Below are 20,325 nucleotides of genomic sequence, written 5' to 3' on the forward strand. Positions count from 1 at the left end.
GGAGGCTGAAGGGAGACCTCATCGCGGCCTACAGCTTCCTCACAATGGGGAGTGGAGGGGAAGGCACCGACCAATTCTCCTTGGTCACCAGTGATAGGACCTGCAGCAATGGTGTCAAGCTGAGACAGGGGAGGATTAGGCTAGACATCAGGGAGAGGTTCTTCACTGAGAGGGTGGTCGCACACTGGAACAGGCTCCTCAGGGAAGTAGTCACTGCACCAAACCTGTCAGAGTTTAAGAAGCATTTGGACTGTGCACTTAGTCACATGGTCTAAAATTTTGGGTAGACCTGTGTGGTGCCAGGAGTTGGACTAAATGATCCTTATGGGTCCCTTCCAACTCAGGATATTCTACGATTCTATGATTCTATGAGCTGCTGGAGAAAAAACTTGCAGCCACTTCTTTCCTGGGCCTGGAGCGGCCGAGCTCCTGCCAACACTGCCTCCTCGACACCTTGCTGAGCCTTCCACACTTTTCCACAGCTTTAGCTGACCGCAAGGCCTTAGGATCTCTCGAAATACGTATAAAAAATCTCAAACTGATCCCTCGCCTTGCCTTGCCTTGCCTTGCCTGCCTCGGGCGGCACCGCGGGCTGCTCCGCCAAGAAGCCGCCCTCCTCAGCACCGGGGCCTCTCAGCGCCGGGCCCCCCTCAGGTCCCCAAAGGCCGGCACGCGCCCGCCTAACTGCCCTTCCCGCCCAAACGGCCGCGCCTGCGCCGCCTCCCGCCCCCCCCATGTGGCGCCTGCGCCATGCTGGGGGCGGGGCGCTGCCGGCGGCGGCCGCGTTCGAACGGCGGCCGAGGGGCGGTGCGGCACGATACGGCGCGACACGGCGCGATATGGCGGGCTCGGCGGCCCTGCTCCGCCAGTGCCCGCTGCTGCTGCCTCAGAAGCGGGACAGGACGGCCTACGAGGGCTTCGTCACCGCGCAGGTACCGCGGCTCGGCGGCCGTTACCCCGCGAGGAGACCGGGCCGGCCCCGCTGCGGCACGGTGCTGGGCGGAAAGCTGCCGGGCCTGGGGCGAGGCCGGAGCTGGGGCTTAGCCCGGGGTTTGAGGGGAAGAAAACGTGCGTTTTCTTCCTGTGAAAATAAAAGTCAGAAGCTGGGCAGTGGCACACTTGCATGCACAAAAATGTAGCTTTGCAGTCAGGACTCAGGAAAGTCTTTCATCTAACTCTTCCAGTGCATCTTGTGAGTGTGCGTTTACGTGTGCGCTGCTCACGGCTGCAGTTTTAACATGCTTTGCGTTAGGACGTGTCCTGGCTTTAACGCTGAGGTCAAGATGTAAGCATGAGCGTCTGCTCCCAGGTGTGGGTTTTGGTCAGGGCTAACACCATAAGGTAGCAAAGTTTGAGGTTCTTAGTTTAAGGGTGTTTAGCACTAGCTTTGAATGAGTTTGGGAGCTACTGATATGCCAGTGAGCTGGATTCATCTCTGAAGCAGATACTTTGGTTTTGCCTATGAGAATCACAGAAAGGAGCACATGTACATCTGTTTTTTGAGTAACTCCAAGTGTGGAGATTCCACAGTCTCTCAGGCAACCTGTTCCAGCATTGCACTACCCTCACTGTTAATATTTTTTTTCATTGCATTTAAGTGAGACTTCCTGTATTTCAACTTCTACATGCTGCCCCTCATCCTTTCAGTGTGTGTCACTCAGAAGAGCCTGGCTTCACTTTCTTTACTCCTCCTTCATCAGGTGTTTGTATTTATTGGCAAGTTTCATCCCTTTTCTTCCCTGGGCTAAACAGTCCCAGCTCCCTCAGCTCCTTGTTTGAGAGATACTTCTGGCTCTTAAATCACCTTCACTGCTCTTCCCTGGACTAGCTCCAATATGCCTCTGTCCCTCTTGTACTGGGGGTGCAGCTGAGGACCCAGTGCTCCAGGGGCCACTCCTCACTGCAGAGCAGAGGGGAGGCATTGCCCTCCTTGACCTGACGCAGTACAGGAGGCCCTTTGGTGCAGGGTCGGCTTGGTGTCTGCTGGGACCTCTCTAGCTGGTCAGCCTCCCCCATGTGTTGGTGCATGGGCTTAAATCCTCTCCTGCTAAAGGGCTTGTCACTTTCCTTTGTTGGTCTGTGAGGTTCCCGTCACCTCGTTTCCCTAACCTATCGCATCCCTCTGCATGGCAGCATGACCACATCATGTATCAACTGCTCTCTCAAATTTTGTGCCCTCTGCAGACTTGCCGAGTGTGCCCTGCCCTGTCCTCCAGGTCACTAACGAAGGTTAAATGGTGCTGGCCCTAGGACTGACCCCTGACGCACACCACTGATCACTGGCTTCCAGCTGGACTTAGTCCTGCCCGGGGGCACTTGTGCCAGCTTTCAGTCCGCCTCACTGTCCGCTCAGCTCATCCTTCTTCAGGAGGATGTTAGGGGAGACAGTATTGAAGGAAGGCCTTGCTGAAGCAGAGATAAAACATTAGAGAACTGGTCATTTTATCATAACAGGGAACCTGTTTTTGTTCATACCTTTCTGCTGGAGAAATCTCAAGAGTCTGTGGATGTAACTCAAGGTACACTGAGATGAAACACCCTGAAATAAAAGTTTTAAGATAAGCGCCTTCTTCATTTCAGGGAGGTGTTAAACCCTCTCAAACCTTCTTTCTTTCAGTCCTATTTTGATCATACTGTAAGAAAGTAGAGGGAGGATCACAAATCAGGATAATTACTGAAAAGACAAGTGGATGGTGTTTAGGAGCTGCATCATAAGGATTGCACAAGAAGAAAAATGTGTTAATGTAGTTAACATAGTTGCAACGAAACATAACTTAGTTGAGTTTATGGTTTCTAAATCCTGGCACAAAATGTTTTGTGAATCAGTGCCCGAGTTCTTTTTTAGTGTAGTACTTTTGTGGCAAGTGTCTGCTCTTTTACTTGAGTCAAAGACAGACTTTCATATACTTCAGTATGACTTGGCTTAAAGTATATTTCTTGGTTTTGTCCACGTTTGGATAGTGTTTTTCTTCTAAAGCTTATTATTTTTGCTTTATAAAATGCGATGTGCTGAAGAGTTCTTACTGAGTATTGTGAGTTACAGAGGTCAAGAGTATTTCAACTTCAGAATTAAAAACAGGATTATTCCTACCTGTCACTCATGCTGCTTTTTTTCTAAATGAAGAAATTCTGAATAATATTCCCGAAAGTCAGACGAGAAACTTTCTTGCTTTGTAGTTGATACTATGGGGAATATTTCCCTCAAGTTTCTAACTGTTTTTCTTTGCTTGCCTTCCTATTAACTAAATGCTTATTTTTAAGGGTAGAGACTTCCATATCCGGATACTGCTACCAATAGATTTTCAACTGAAAAATGCAAGGTAAGATAGTTTTACAGAGAAAAAAAATGTGTAAGGAGATATGAAACCAAGCTTATTTTGATAAAAGCAGTGATGGATATGAAATTGAGTTAGTATTTTTTTTCCCAGTACGAGTATTGGTAATTAACTTTTACTGGTTTCAACTTAACCTTGCAACAAAATTGTACAGCATCAGTGTTAATAAACGCTGATAATAAGTGTTGCCCACATCAAAATATTTTGTTGTTAATTAAGTTTGAAACCTGTTGGAATTAATTGGTTATATTTATATATAAACCAATGTACTTGGGGGAAATGTTCATTTAAATCAGACTATTTATATGTCATTTATATATCATTTATATGTCACCATTTCAATTCAGCGCAAAGTTATAAATTAAAGCAATGACTTACTTGAAGTTAAAAAAGCTGCACTAACCATAATTTTCTTTTTCTGGTTATTACACTGTTACTGAACTTTAAAACCCCTGTTCTTAGTGGTGGGGTTGTTTGTCAGAGTAATGTTGGGGGTCTTGGGAGGGGCTTGTGTGTAGACATGCAGGTGTTCAGGCATCTTTGTGTTCTGTGCTTCTACCTAGGCCACCCTGCTGTAAACCGAACGGTTGTGGTATTAGACAGCTTAATTACATTCTAGGTCAGGTAGTTAAAACTGCATTATAGGTAACTTCGACATTTTCAGGATACCATTTTTAAATATTGGTATATTTTATGAAGTCATATTAGCTTGCAAGAATTATGTTGTTGTTTTCAGCAAAGAATAAAGGTTTTTATAGGTAAATGTCTGCTTAATTTTTAATGGGCCATGGGTACTGACATTTGAAAATTTTAAATAACTTTGAATATGAGAGCTCAAAGAAATTTTAAAGTATGGTTTACTTCCTTTGTGGTTTTTAAAGAAAAACTTATGTTGTTGGACACCAGACTTTCTGATCCTTTCTAAAAATCATGTACTGTTAATTTAAAATGAATACAAAGTACTGTTTGTCTAGGATAGAGTGTAGCTGGCAACTAAAGAAGATACTGCATGGATATCGGCATATTTTAAAGCAGGTATGCTACTTTTAAAACCAATTCTGTTAAATGTATATGTATAATGATTGTAAAATGCTAGTACTCATGCACCTATTTTAAGTGTTAAAGAATTCTCCTTTCGCTGCATAGCCAAGATTTGCTATTTTGAAATGCCTGAGTATTTGCAGGCTAATGTGAAGCGAGATAGATAGTATTTAGAAAATACTTACATTTAATATTTTTTTTAGTAGTGTTTTTTTGTTTTGGGTTGGTTTTTTTTTTTTGAAGATTAGGATAGAATTTTTTTTTAATAAATTGCAGATGACATCTTACTGGAATTTTCTTTAACATCTCAATTAGAAACAGATTTTTTTCTCCTTTTTTACATATATAGATGTATAGAATTCTTTATAAACTATTCATAATACATGGAGGAGAAATCACGTGAATTACTGATTTATCCAGCTCATTCTGTGTTGCAGGCAGTCAAGAAATCTAAGTTAAATCTCTGTGTCCACATGAAACTTCAGAGCAAGGATACAACAGCACTCCAGTCATGAAAAATACTTTGTTTTTAAGAAGGCATCTTTGCCACATGTGCTGGTTGAGAAACTATCTCACGGACTGTGCATCCCTTTGTAGAACAAGGGTTGTGACTATAGAGTAACCAAAGGTAGAGAGCTGAAGAAAGTGAAGTGTAAATATCTGCTGCATTTGAAGATGGATAGGGATCCGTTAAACATGTGCAGGATCTGAAAGCAAATGGGTCTGGAGAGTTCTTAAAGAAAATTTAACCAAAAACCCTTCTGAGTGATGCAAAAGCCTCTCTTCTCACTGATGAAGACTGAAGTATTCATAAATGTCTTTGTAAATACATGAAGTGTAAAGTCTTCACAAACTTTATTAATTTGTTATGTGACATTATTTGATAAAGGTGGCAGAAAATTTTCACTGAAGCTCCCTGTGTTCTGGGAGTTTTGTTCTTTAATTGCTGTATTGTTTTGTTTTTTTTCTTTCTTTTAGTGGCTTGATACCAGAAAAGTAGATGGAAATTATTTACCATTAAAAGTTAAGAGATGAAAATGCACTGATGCTGTGTTCTTCTGTTTCCTCCAGAGGCTGCACAGCTGTCCAGATCTTGTCAGTTTTATGGTGGAGCTGAAAACTATTTTGGTAAGTGACAGAACATGTGTGTGGGAGAAGGGTTGTTCTCATAGCTTTAGGTTTTACTGTGGTTTTTTTTTTTTTTTTTACAGTTTACCATTTAATAGATGGATATATATATATATATATTTATTTTCATAGGGGATTATGCATGTATGCTGTTCACATAATGCTTGTATAAATATCCTTTAAGATGTTAAGCGACTGTACTCTTTGGAAATTGGACTGTTGCAGAAAAAAATAAGATTTGAGCAAGTGATCTCAATATGTTCAGCATAGAGCTAGCCTCTTTACAATGATTTTCTAGGAATTCTTGGTGTTGTCTGGATGTTTAAAAAAAAAAAAAAAGGGCTTATAATAATACAAGGGGATTACACACTACCAGTGGATTGCTCAATGTGTTTTCACAAGTGTGAGAACTTGATGAATAAATGTAGAAAACTTTTTCTTTAATATTACAGAGATTTGTGTGTATTTTCTGTTAAGAGTTTCTAATCTGTGGGTTTAGAAGAAGAGCAAAGTCTTCAGTTAACAGCATGAAACTGACCATTTCATGTCTGTTGCTAAAATACTATTATACAAGCCTTCTCTGCAAAGAATACTTGCTTACAACCTACTTAACTTAGAAATAAAACACTAAGTTTTATTCAAAACAACAACAAAAATACTCTCGTAGTGTTATACTACTGCTCTACAATAGGAATACCTTTCTTCAGTACTGGTTCAATTCCTGCCAAACTGGATTATGCTGAAGCAGGCAAAGGCACTTGGAATAGGACATAAAAATGTCTACGTGGTGCTGTTTTGGAGTATTTCACAATAGTTGTTCCAGTCTATTTGCCTGGATACATTAGACCTCAGAAAATGACACTGCAGAGGAAGTATAATTCATTCAAAATAGTAAAGTGTTTCATACCATGAAGTGAACCTGAGCGCACAAAATAGTAGTAGAGGACAAACTGGGGAGAAAGGATAGTTATACTGGCATTATTTTAAATTTATTTTATTTAAATTATAATTTATTGTTTTATTGTAATTTCAGTATTATCTGTGTATACAAACAACAGAAAATAATTTGTTAGTTCTTAACTAAATCATCAAGTTTACCTTATATGAATAAATATCATAAAGTTTACCTTATTATATGAAGACGTGTCAAAAAGTCTAAAATATTAAAGCAGATACCTTGAAGTTGGTCACAGCAATTGTAATAACAAATATTTTGCTAATTGCATTACAGATTTTTTTTCTTGAAATTTCTTGACATTTTTATTATTTTATTTTCAAAGTTTAAAACTTTGTCATCATAGTGAAAAATTGTTCATTATATCCTGTTGGAATACCCATTTTTTTCATTTTATGATTTCACTTTCACTGTTTATCTCGGTGCAGGGTTCAGTTTAGTAATAATGAAGAAAACCTTGTTCATCGTGACGTTTCAGTGTTTTTCGTGTCAGTTAAGCTGTGCTTCTCTTGTCCTCTCTTGTTTCCTTTTTTTTTTTATTTTCCCTGCCCCCTGCCATTTCTTTGTTTATTTTAATTGTTGAGCCATCTCTTAGCACAAGGCTACACTGAGACTGAGTGGCACTGATAGTTGCTCTTGGAAGTCATCATTAATAATCACTGTAGCTTTGGAAACAGCTCTCACTTTATATGACCTGTAACCATAATTTTAACCAAAGCACACTTTTCAAGAACAAGTAGCACAACATGAAAATGTGGAACATATTGTTTGTTTTGTCTCTGTAATCTGGTATTACCTTTTTCATAAAACTTTTTTGAGCCTTTATAACATACCTGGTAAGTGTCTATACCAGAACTTATTCTCTGGGATCCTATTGTATTAAAACTGAGAAATTGAGTATTTTTTGATTGATTATATTAAGTGGTATACAGTTGCTTAAGGATAACATGGGGGATTTCATGTATGTGTCTGCTTTTGTGGCTGTGATGCTCAGGAAACAGCTGTGGGCTTCACAGAACCTTCTTTTAAAATGTTCTTTCAGACAAGATGCTTGGCTTCAAATTTATTAGCTTGAAAAAGAGGCACGTTTGATATTTGCATCTGAAGACTATGTTGTCAACATCTGTGTTTTTTTTAAATTGCAGATGTTTTCATTAGCAGTATCTGAAGTAATTTACCAAACAGCTTTTGTCTGCTTTAGCTGGAGGCTATAACAAAACAAATGCAGTGTACAGTTAATTTTACATAAGCTTAATATTTTTGAATGAATTGTGAAAATCACATGACTAAATAGATGCAAAAATATTGAAATCTCCTTTAATGATGTTTTTAATGTTCTTTTAAACAGGAAATTGCTTTAAAGAATACAGAAGAGCTGCATATACCACGACCACCAGAATACTACTCCTGTCTTGTCAGAGATCTAGAAATACTGGGTTGGAATAAGTATGTTTATTTTGTTACTTTATTTAGAGATTATCTCTAAAATACTCTGTTCTTTTGTATACATGGATCCAACATATTAAACATAACTTGTGTAGTTAATTTATCTTATTCAGAAGCCTATCTTGTTTTAAAAGACAGCTGTTTTTTTCATTTAAAAAACAAAAAAACCTGTATCAACTGACAGGATATTTTCAGTATCAAGTAACTGCTGAAAGGTGAGAGGCTACTACTAAGGAATCGATTTTTCTTTGACCTATTACTATTGGCATAGTAAACATATGCAATAAAACGTTTGTAGTTCTTTTTCCATAACTTCTATAGTATTTTGGGTATTTCTGTTGTGTAGTGAAGGGTAACAGTGATGTGATTATGGAGTCAGTTATAACTAAGTTATAAAAGTTCTGTTCATATGTTTTTTTAGATCTATAATAATTTTTAAAGAAACAGTTCTATCTTCATAGCGCAAGGGCCTCCTTAGACAAAGTGAAAACATAATTAATCCACAAAAAGGTAAATCTAGATTAAAAAAAAATGTAGAGAAGATCTTGGAAAACTGTAATTCCAGAACTATAAAACAGCTGTTTGTGAAACCCACAAAGAGAAACTTACCATGTTTCTTGCTACCCAGATGGATTCAAACAGATCAAAGAAATAAGGGCTAATGAAAAGCATTCCTTAGTCTCCAAAAGGTTTTCTTGATTCAGCTGTGCAGGGAGACCATGTTTGGTGTTTGAGGGAGGTGCCTCCCTTTTGGGGAGGATTGGTTACTGCACAAGTAGAATGTAAATTATGTCACTTGGGTGTGTAGGCCCAGTGCACTCAAGAAGAGGTTTCGGAGAGGGTAAATGCTGTAGTAAAAATTCAGCATCTGTCAAACAAAAGTGGAAGTTTAAAAACTAGAAGTGAGTCTTCTCATCCACACTAGAACTGTCATTTTAATACCATGGGAACGAATGTCAAATTAGCAATGGATATTTGCTTTTGTTGAGGAAAGAAATGTACATGTAGCTACTTCTGAGAACCTTCTCATTAGGGTCTTGAATGCATTCAAACATACTATATTATTCACAGTCCAGTATACCCTCAGATAAGCTCATTGAACAAACTTAATTTGACATCCCTACACAGGGAAACAAGTTTCTTGTAGAAACCTGAAGGAACACAGAGTTGTGATCAAGTACTCAAGGTCCATGTGGAAATTTTTCAGAAGTCTGCAGTGCTTCCTCTTTTTGCTGACTTTTACTAGAAGCTCCAGGAGACTTTTATGGAGTTGAAAGCAGTTGCTATATAGGGAGGCATGAAGGAAACATATTCGTAGGCTGTGTTTAGTTTTACTGATAATATAGAACTAATTTGGGTGCCTTCTTTCAATAAGCAAAGATGAAAGTTTGTGTAAGACAGAGTTTTGAATGAGAAGTTTTGTTTTACATGCTGTAAACTGAAAGTAAGTCTGCTTTTGCAGCTTTCAACAAGACAAATCTACTTTTACCTTAGTCTTCAACAGTGATTTAACAAGTGTTTGTTTTACTACATGAAATAAAAATTTAAAAAAGCCTGGTGTTGAAGAATAGTTTTTGAGTTTTCTCACCTGAATTGTGTATAAATAAATCATGTGTAATCAACATTAAGTGGGAATTTGCTTTGAACACCCACTTTTATTTAAAGATTTAAAGCATCCTTGATAAATCAGCTGAAGCTTTTCAGTGATATCCATTATTCTTTTCAAATTTCTCAGACCTGAGTGTGAGAATATTAGTTAAACACATGGGAAATAAGTTCTGAATCATGCCTGCTGCTTGCTCCCCACACCCAAAAAAATCCTCTAAAAAGCCCATGCCAGGAAAACAGATCAACATAAATATAATTGAAAATGTAAGTATGTTAGTGTACTATATTTATAATTGAATATATAAATATAGTACATATATAGTTCAATGTATAAATTGTGTATATAGCTAAATATAATACACTTCTGAAATACGATTTAGTAGCTTATCTCAAAAACAGTATTTCTGACCTGCTATGCATACAAAATATTCAGTAGTTTGCTATTAAAAAAACCTCAGTGCTTTATCAGACAGCATGCTTCTAAGACAGAATGTGTTCTCTAGATCAAGATGATTTTCGTGTAGACACACAGCTTATGTTGCACTTTTGTCCAGCACAGTCACGTAATTCAGTAAATGTACATCTCTTGATTTACTTGTGTTAGTGATAGTCACTATTTAATTTTGGGGGTGGGGGGTTGATTATTAAAGGGGCTAAGCTTTATATAAGGGATAGTATCTGCTTTATGATGAGTTGGAGGGAGAATAATCTAGAGAGATGATTTGAAGTATATTAGCAAGTTACACCTCTAATTAAAAAAGAGATGATTTGAAGTGTATTAGCCTGTTACACCTCTAATTAAAAATGTAATGGACTGCAGAAAAGGCTTCAACCTAGACTGATTTGGGGTTGCAGGTGTTGTGTGTTTGCAGATTAAAAACATGTCGGTATGGTCTTTCAGCAGGAAACTAAGCCTTCTTACTGCCAAGAAGCCTCAATCACTGCTCACACCTTGAGAAGCCTCTGGCTTTATTACTATTCCTTTTAGGAAAAGAAAAGAAAAAAGTGGCTTGTTGTGGACCCCAGGCTTTTTCCTTGTGAGTTTTGTGTCATGCTGGAAGCCAATCCAAATCTGACTGCATCCAAATTCATCTTGAAAAATTTTTGTTTGAAAGAGAATCGAAGCAATAGGATGTAGTCCCTTATCTCTGAAGTGATTAAAGAAGCTTATAAGGATAGCACAAATTTAGTGTGTTCAAATAAGTAATCTAAGAAATGTGAAGTTTCTCAAGCACAAATTGCGTATAGTACCTGGAATGATTTTACTCGTCTTTCCTCCATAACCATTGAAAGTAAAAGCAGTAATGAAGGTTGCAAATTGGCTGGCTGCTGTGATTAGACATCACTTCCTCTGTGATATGGAAAACTTAATTCTTTGACCTAATTTAAGTGTGGGGCACACATTGTGTCATATTCAAATACTTGTACACAAAAATCCTAGTTGGATAAGTTTTAAAGTTTTACCAAATTTCCTCCACCAAGTGCTGCCCTCCTAACAGCTGGGGAATTCAAAGAAGAATTCTTCCTTCATTTTAAGCAGATCAAAAAATCCTGGTGCAAACGTAATTAGTTGAGGTGGGAGAAGGTACATATGAAGCAACAGTAATACTAAAAAAGCTTTTCCTTTATCTCATAATCTGACTAGCTGAGTCCATGACAGTGCCTCAGGAAGGTAGATTCTTGACTATTAAACATTGGTAGGACTCGCTACCCTCATGTGGGTGCATAAATGTTGCTAGCATCTCTGGAGTCCATGGTGTGAGTCATGATCCAAATTTTCTCAGGTCTCAATGACATTTTGATTTCTGCTTGATACTTGCCAAGTTTTTTTCATAGATTGTATCTTCTTTTGCCTCATCCCTTTCCAAGGAATCCTGCCTTGTCATGTGCCTCCATGACATACCATTTGTGTGTTATGCTGAATTACAGTACTTTGGAGATTTAACTGAGGCTTTCCATCTTTATGGTCATTCCATTCTTTTATACATGATAAAATGATGGAGCCTACTAAGGAATAAAGGTTTATATAGCTGAAATATCACCTATCTAAACAGTTCCTTCTTTTATTATACACTCGTAAGACATTCATATGACTTTTACAGAGTTGTCCAACTTTCTCCAGTGCTACAGAACTCACTTTTTCATCTTTTCTTATCCAAAGATTGGTAGAGTGATGTTGCAGAACAAGTAGCCACTGAGCTGCCGAGTTCTTTTTTTCTGTCCTAAATGGAAATTTGAATCCTCCTTCAGTCCCCAGAGGCAGTTTGTTGCTTTTTACAGTCTGTTGAGAAGAAGGAAGACCAGCAATGAATTTTCTTTCTGGGCATTTCTCAACCCCATCTGCAACAGTAGATGGAGGAGTGTGTTATAATTAGTTTCTTATCTTTATAAAACTTTGTGATATAATTTTGAGGTAAAGTTTGAGCGAGGTGGGAGTAATGATTTTTCCACTTAGAGGAGGAATGCCATAGTTCTCTCTAAATAAATTGTGTTTGATTGACTGCAGTTTTATCAAGACTTCTATTTCTTTAAACTGTTGTTGGAAAAAGGATTGTCAAAATACTCTCAGGAAACTGTAGGACAATTTAATATCGCATTAAAATTATTCAGCATGAAATGTGAAATAATATCTCTTTCCCTATTTACTACCACGATAGCTTTTTCCATATGTATTTTTCGGTTCCCTCATGTTGAGGCTGTGTGTTTGTGGAGATGACTTTCTTCTTTCTGCTTCTTGCCTAGGAATGTGCATGGCTTTTGGTGCAGGTCTACTTTTTCTTGTATAGACTTCTACAACTGTGTATCCAGTTTCTCCTGAAAGAGAACCATTTGTCCCAGCGTGCTGGCCAAAGTGACTGGGCTAGTATGTAATAGTTTAAAAAAATAAAAAATAAAAAAAAAAATGTTACTTAGGTCAGCAAGCAGATGCTTGCTTTGAACTCTGATGGGCCTTTCCATCAGTCTGGGTGATAAGCTGTGCAATAATCTTAGACTGCTTTTTATCTTTACACAAGAATGGTATAGTAAAAATGTCAAAATATCCAGTTCACTGATAAATATATTTTTAAAATAGAAGTTTGAACCTTTTTGGCAGTTGCTGAAGCTACTCAGCAGAACGTATTTCATTACAGCAATGTATTTTACAATTGTATTCATCTTCATTGTTGTGGGAAGCACAAATCAGTGACATCTTAAACAAAAAGTCAGTGATTATGTCATAAGTTTTAAAACTTATTTACATTTAGTATATACTTGCTACTTGCTTGGGTGCATTTATACTGTGTAAAACTGTCATGAAACAAAGGCAAATCATTATAAATAACTCATTTTGTACCTGTTCCAGTACTCTTTTCTGTAGAAAATCAATTTCAGAATATGAAGCAATATCCACTGAATTTTCCACAATAATAATATTGATAATAAAAGAGAACTTCATTGAAGAGAAAAGCAAATCAAGAGCATAAACGTCTCATACTGTAAGAAACTGCAGAAATGGATCAAAGATTTGACAGGAAGTTTAATGTGTACATAAGTAGAGGCTGACAGGAACATGCTGTGCATGTCAAAGGTTCCAGTGATGGAAAACTGAAACATAGCGCTCACTGACCACAGCATGAGCCTTGACACACATTGTAAATAACCCAAAGATATATGACTGCATTAAGCAGTAGACTGGTGTATTAACAGCAGTAAATCTAGAACAGCAGAAATGGTTGGCATATAGGACTTCCTCTGATTAATATTTGTAACAGACTAATAAGAGTATTGCAGACCTTTCAAGCTGTAATTCTTAAAATACTGTTAGAGTTTTCTTTTCTCTTGTAGAGTTGCATATGTGGATACTAGTCTTACCACAATCAAGCTAAAAGCTGAAGACTCATGTGGTCGACAACATCTGATCACTCTGAAGTTAAATGCAAAGGTGAATTTATATGGGAGAAAATATTTCAATGCTTCCTTGAAAAAGATGGATTTTTTAATTTATAAGGATTTCAGAGTTGGTTTGTTTGTTAGCATGTCTGTTGTGAGCATAATGTGTTTTTTGTGTCTTTTTTTGAGAAATTATTTTATAAAAAGTAGAATTTTCAGACTTTATCTGCATTCAAAATTCATAATACATTATGCTTATTCCGTAGGAATCTTTTTATATGAGGCTGTGCATTATATAAAAAATCCTTTATGATATTGCTATTATTTTTCTGTATTACAGACAAAACCACTTGGAGACTTTCATTCATTATTTACTCAGTCCAGAGGCTGAGCATCTGACAAGAATAGAGGATGTTGGGTTGCTTCTTTAGCAAGTCTTACTGCTTAAGCTGTAGAAATAAAGGTTTATGACAGACTGACTACAGAATTGAGGTTCTTATATTAAAAAAATAAGTCTTTTTTTTTTTTAGTGTAAATAGTTGGCTGATTTTGACAATTTTTACAAACCAAATCCATGGCATGTATGGAAGCAGTAAAATTTTAATTTTTCTGATACCTAGAACAGAATTCAAACTATAATATTTCTGTGTAGAATTTCTCATTTTAAGGCATGAATCTTTAACAGATATCCAGTCTGTACGATGACAATTGTATGGTGATTGCTGTTATCTTCAGTTTAGGGAAAAAAGCGGATCCAAACACTACCTAAACATTGGATTTTGGAACTACCCTTGATCCATCCTATCGGATAATCATCTTGAAGGGATGAGGACTGGGCACTGTGTTGTGAAATTAAATTTTACCTTCACAGACTTCCTATATTCCTTGGAAAAACACAAAAACAGGAGTTTTTTAGTTTTATATAAGACAAGTTATTTTACCTTAGAGGGAAAAAGGAACTGCCAGGGAAATGTGGTTGCAGAAAAGGACTTTTTTTTTTTTTTTTTAAGTATACTTTAAATATATATGTGTGTATATTTACACATACAAAGTAGTGAATTAATTAATTTGCTAGTCGTTCAGTTCTTAAATACATTATGTTAATAAATGATGGAAAATATATGCCAAGAAATGAAATTGTGGTCTATTTAGTACGCAAGAAGAAAAAACAGACTGTATTGTCATTGTTTAGAAGGGAGCTGCTATCCCCATACTTAGTATGATATGAGAAATGAAATGCAGCCTGTTGCCCCTAAGCTTTTTCTTAAGTTTATGGTGACTGAAGTTAAGTGAAATACTTTTAACTGTTTGTAAATATAGAAGTGCAGAAACAAAATACAATCTAATACCCATTTTTACCAAGTAGCTCAAACACTATTATATGTTGGTTGGTTCTGTTTATCTTTAATTTATCATTGTTCCATAAGGAGAATTGAGATTACCTGTTTTCTGTTCTTCTAAAAACATGCACATTTTTGTTACGGTAATAAAATATGTGAAGTTGAGACTCCTAATAGCAGAAAAAAGCACCTTCTATCAACTAAAGATACAGTATAATAAAAATACTAGATTATCCAACTTGTCTGCTGTTACAAGTAATCATCAATCTTTTCTTTTTTCCCAAGTGATTTTTATGATGAAAGGATCAATTGTTTGTCCTTTTTAAACTGTCTGGCATTTAAACTTGCCACAGGAGAAAATTTATATGTGAAACGTGGTTTTGGTGACATGGGGATTTGATTTTCCTTGATATACGTATTACATTCATTTGAAAAGGCTTCAAAGGATTTTTTTTAAGGGATTTCTTTTGATAACATGCTTTAACAAAATTATGCTTATTATTGTTACGCTGTTTATTTGACTAAGGTTAGTATGAGAGCTAAACCTCTCCCCCGAGCATATGTTGCTGGCTCTTGTATGTGTTCTGGCAGATTGGTTCATTCAGCCTTGTCCTTGTGGATGCTATACAATAAAAGGAGTTTGTAAGCATGCTGACGATGTTTTCAGGAAAAAAAAATCACTTCTATAAGTGATTTAATAAGTTATTTTTCATAAAGTTATGTATTCAGGTATTCCCCTAAATATCCCTTCACTATCATTCTTAGTGGTTTGGATGTGTTTTGAGGACTTTTCTTATGCTTTGTCAAATGTTTCCACTTGTTGTTATTGTATGAATGTACTTTGTGTTAGGAATTGTCCTTTAAAACACTTGCTCACTATAATCTGCATTTGTAAAGTATCTAGGAAACTTGGTGCCATCAAAGTAAATCTGGAGGAATTGAGAGTATCTTATCATAGGTATATTTATCAAGTCATCTGCTACTCAGTATTGACTTTTGTAAATTAATAGGACTATCATAAGAGGATATATTGTTTAATTCTCAATTTACGGTTTCTGAAATAGTTCTCAGTTTAGTTTGGCTGAAGATGTCTGTTGCAGAAATCTTTCTCCATTCACAGTTTAATTCATGATCTAGAGAAGTTTTCTGAAAACAAAGTGTGCATTTTTGCAAGGTACGAAACCAAATACATTAGTTTTATTTATCAGATTTCCTTTTGCGTTACATGAGGAACTCATATTTTAATTCTTGGAAGTGGGTTGGGTGCTTGCCATTTCAGATCCCAAGAACTCTAATAGCCTCTGCAATAATTTGCATGCCATGTAGTTAATGAGATGCTTTGATGGTAATTAAGTGAATGGTTTGGAGAGGATTATTGAAAATATTTTTTCTAGATAAATTCAGCTGCGTGCTCAAAAATACAGAATATAAATCTTTGCTTTAATAATTGCTTAAATTGGTTTGAAGAATAATAGGATGATTTCTAACATACAAATTTAAATGCAACTGTAATGGCACATGATGCCATTGATATGCTCTGGTATACTGTTTTAAAATACTATCTCCTGGGGAGTCACTTGCCTTGTTTTATACAGGATTTCACCCCGCATGGTCTAAAAGCATTACACTAAACAATGTACAGAATCACTGTTGCATAGTGCTTGGCAATTAGCTGGTACACATTACAATATTATAGTGTTAAGGAAAATTTGACTAAGCATGCAGATAAGGTGCCGTAGGTATTTAAAAAAAATAATAAAACATTTGTAGAATACGTTTGCAACCACTTGTTCAAAGGCATCTGACAAAAGAGTGCATAAATGAATTTACTTATCAAGAAAGTAAGAACATAATTGGCTAATGCTGCTGGTATTTTAACTGGGGTAGTTCTAAAACTGATCCTACAGAGAAATTGTTCTGTCTTAGTTTGTTCTAGGCATACTTTTATATATTGAAAACAGGTTTATTTTTATGCAAGCACTGAAGTATTTCATGAAAAATAATACCAACATTACAGTAAAAGAAACTAATAGCTTTTGTGGCTGTACGTTTCTAAATTGTAACTGCCTCCTGTCCAAATTAGTTGTTTCAGTTCTCTTGCTCTGTGACTGTTATTTAACTTGTCTGCCACCAATCTGATAAAATAGTAAATATTCAGGTAGTGAAGTTGTCTTCAGAAAGTGGATATCTAACCAAAAACAGAAATGAAGACATACTAAAAAAAAAATGCATGTTTAAACAAATTTCTGTGGAATACATAAATCCACCAGACTATTATTAAAATCAAGTGAAGAATGGATGATCTTGGGAAGCTGTGTCTTTTTTTGCTCCTTGCCATAGAGGGCAATTGGAAAGTAATTACTGTGGAATTACACTATATGTAAAATGAGGAAACTTTTTTATAAGATTCCAGTAATTGCCAAGTGTCTGGTATATAATGACATCTATACGTAGAAATTTATTTTGGATAGAGAATGGTTATGGGAAGCAGCATAGCTAAACTTAACTTCTTTGTTTTTATTTCTGAGGAAGTTGGGACTTTTTTCCTATTTCTCCCCAAGTAAGATTTTCTGTAACGTTCTCTTGCTTTTGCAGTTTATGCAATACTAATACAATTTTTATAACACTACTGTGTCTGTCATTGGTACAATTTCAGAGGTTGCATAGGACTAAAAGAGGGAATTTCTCAGATGAATATGATTTTGTATGGGTGTTATTTTTAAAAGACACAGTTTGTTTGTACCTGGATGGTTCTTTGCTGCTTTAGTTTTCAGAAAATACTTATTCTCCACAGGGTTGATATTGGGATAATGAACTGTAATATTTTCACACGTGTAATGAATGGTAAATGGTTATTGTTGGATTTATCAAACCTCTTATTTTTGTAGCTTTGATTTTCTTAACAGAACTATTTGTTCTTTTCCTAATGGATGCCTTTTAATTTGGGGCAGGCAGAGCGAGGGACTTGTTAGTTTTAATTTTGTGTGTATGTTCATTCATCTTTTTCTAAAAAGTTTTGTGCTTATTTTGCTTTAAGTTTCAAAAGAAAAAAAAAGCATTCCAATCAGAACAAATATTCTAGTTCTAATTCTTGACTCATTAAAGGCTTTTTTATTGTTGTTGTTTTAAACTTTTATATCCACTGCAGGTAATTGAGGAGCAAGAATGTTGCATGGGTAACATTAAGCTTCTATTAAAAAGATGCTGTCAAGATACCAGGAAACATTTAAAAAAATTTTTTTAGTATTTGATCTTTTTTGTCTTAAGTTCTTTATTAATATATCTTTGCAAACACTGAAAACAGGAAACTGTGATTCTCCTGCCACTATTAAAATCTGTTATAAAAAAACTGTTTACATGTAGTTTTCTTTAAATGATAATTATCATTTATAACTATTTCTGAAAATTCCTTGCATATTTTTTCTTTGAGAGCCAAGTTCGCAAGATGCTCAAAGTGCTCGTATTTCATTATCATATTTGGCAGCTGAGTATTGGTCTGACTTAAAATCACATTTTAAAAAAAGAACTGTATTTTTCTTCTGTCCCTCAGTATCCAACAGAACCACCAGATTGCCTTGTGGATTTTCCTGTTCAGTTTGCTATTTCCTGGATGCCACAGGTAAATTGCTGTACTATGCATCCTTCTTTAGTAATTATGATACATATGCGAAGGTAGGTGGTAGTGATGTGTTGGACTTTGTAGCTCCTGATTTTTCTCCCTGTGTGCATTTTACCTTCATACCTGCTTATGTAAATGTAAAATTGAATTCCATATTCCTTCTGATATTGTTTTTAGTATTTTCCTTGCCATATAGATATACCTCGCATGTTTTATACTTTGCACTCATATTGGCTGTTTTTCTCATAAGTTGTTCATACAGCTGAAAATTCATATCTTTAGAAATTATATTGGGTAAATATATGCACAATAAACTTTTTATATAGAAAGAAGCACCTTCTAAAGCTGACAGCCTTTTAGAAAAATGCCAGTCCCCCAGTTCATTATCCTATATAGTTTCCATAACATAATAAAACTTCTTCAGTTATAGTCAAAAGAACAACAAGAAAATACTTAATAGAATTCCAGTTTCATAGTTTAACAGTTACTGTCAATATAGAGAACCAAGAGCCATTGTCTTTTTTTTTAATCTTTTTCTTTATTTCATTTATTTCTCTTCCTTAATAGAGCGTGTGTACTTGATTAAATGGATTTAAATGTGACCACTTAATTGTAAGTTAATTTGAATTATCTCTAGAAAATAGTTGATGTTTAATTTCATTTAGTTCAGGAAAATAGATTTTATATAAGTGATGGTATTTCATAAATCTAACTCTTGTGAGGATTTCTGACCATCAATAAAGCTTGTCTTGGTGCTATTAAATTTATGTAGGGAACATGGTTGAAAATTTTGCATCAGAATAATTTTAAGATGAGCATATAATTTTGACTGCAAAGCTCAAGGTTTTGTGTATCACCTTAGATCCTTCAGTTTGAGAGCTTGAGGAAATAATTTCAAGAATGAACCATTGCAAATGAAAAATGTGCTTATTGTCGTGTGTCACTTTAGTTTTTGATTCTGTGCTATGGTTTTGAATTATTTAAATAGATACTGTTTTTCCCTTAGATTGCACTGGATTTCATGTACCACACGAAGGATTTCAAGTACTGTTTCTTACCTCCAGTGTTATCCATATGTCTAATATTATTTTATTAATTTTTATATCAATGCAATATATGTTGCCTCAAATTAACAACATTTCAAATATCCTTGACAGTTGTTGCTGCTCTGAGTTTACTGTTAGTAATTTTGAAGCTACCTGCTGGTTTTATGTCTTAATAAAATGTTCTTGAAAAACATAATATGAAGCAGCATTCTTTGACAAGTTAAAGATGTAAGCAAATACATTAATATTGACACTATAAGAAAGTAAAAATCTACTGTTAAAAAATACGGCATTCCAGAGCTTGATATCTTGAAATCTTTCTACAGTTAGAATTACCCATGGGTAATGTGTTTGAAAACACAAACAATAGATGTAGGTATGTAACTGAAGACATATGTTTTGAAATTATAGGATACGAATTCCAGCTGCAGATAATCTGCTATAATGTTGGACCAAATACCAACAACCTGTACGTTATGCTGATAACCTTGTTTCAGTTGTCCAGTCTTTTTCAAAATTGACCTTGTATGTGAGTGACACGAACCTAACACTTACGGGAAAAAAAGATTGTTGTAGTAATTGCATTTCATACACTATTTAAATTTGTTTTTATTCTCAAAATGCATGGAAATCATTATAGTGAGCAATCTTCATGCCACAGTAAAATAAGGGTTAAACTTAGATAAAGCAATTTAGCATGTCCTCAAGTGGTTGAAATTTTTTTTGTTCCTAAAAAGGAAAGAGAACATGTTATACATATCTTCCTGTAAAATAACATGAAGTTTTGATGGGTCTTTATTTTTAATATTTGTTGGTCATCTTTAAGGTAAAGATTGACAAGGCTTAACTGAAATTGTGCAAGTGCACTATTATAATATAAACTCCTGTGAAAGAAAGTATAAATAGATTTCAGGTAATTGATTTCTTTTTTTTTTTC

At 35.6% G+C, this 20,325-nt stretch overlaps 1 protein-coding gene and 1 long non-coding RNA gene across 6 annotated transcripts in view; one reads left to right on the forward strand and one right to left on the reverse strand.

Moving 5' to 3' along the window:
* LOC121066983 overlaps positions 1-107 on the reverse strand; it is a 42,428-nt gene extending 42,321 nt beyond the window's left edge. For all 3 annotated transcript variants that reach the window (XR_005818052.1, XR_005818053.1, XR_005818051.1), the window contains exon 1: positions 72-107. This is a non-coding gene — a long non-coding RNA (uncharacterized LOC121066983). The remainder of the gene's footprint in view (positions 1-71) is intronic.
* Positions 108-749: 642 nt separating this feature from the next.
* Positions 750-20,325, forward strand: part of FANCL (FA complementation group L) — a 29,714-nt gene continuing 10,138 nt past the window's right edge. The window contains exons 1-7 of one of the 3 annotated variants that reach the window (XM_040550865.1): positions 750-932; positions 3,267-3,320; positions 4,310-4,370; positions 5,448-5,504; positions 7,808-7,905; positions 13,339-13,435; positions 18,274-18,342. In XM_040550865.1, the coding sequence (XP_040406799.1) occupies positions 751-932; positions 3,267-3,320; positions 4,310-4,370; positions 5,448-5,504; positions 7,808-7,905; positions 13,339-13,435; positions 18,274-18,342 (618 nt within the window). In that variant the 5' untranslated portion in view covers position 750. Of the gene's footprint in view, positions 933-3,261; positions 3,321-4,309; positions 4,371-5,447; positions 5,505-7,807; positions 7,906-13,338; positions 13,436-18,273; positions 18,343-20,325 lie in introns of all 3 variants that reach the window. The other 2 variants (XM_040550866.1, XM_040550867.1) reach the window with 2 other exon arrangements.

The sequence above is a fragment of the Cygnus olor genome, chromosome 3, assembly GCF_009769625.2.
Source record: "Cygnus olor isolate bCygOlo1 chromosome 3, bCygOlo1.pri.v2, whole genome shotgun sequence".
NCBI classification, from domain to species: Eukaryota; Metazoa; Chordata; class Aves; order Anseriformes; family Anatidae; genus Cygnus; species Cygnus olor.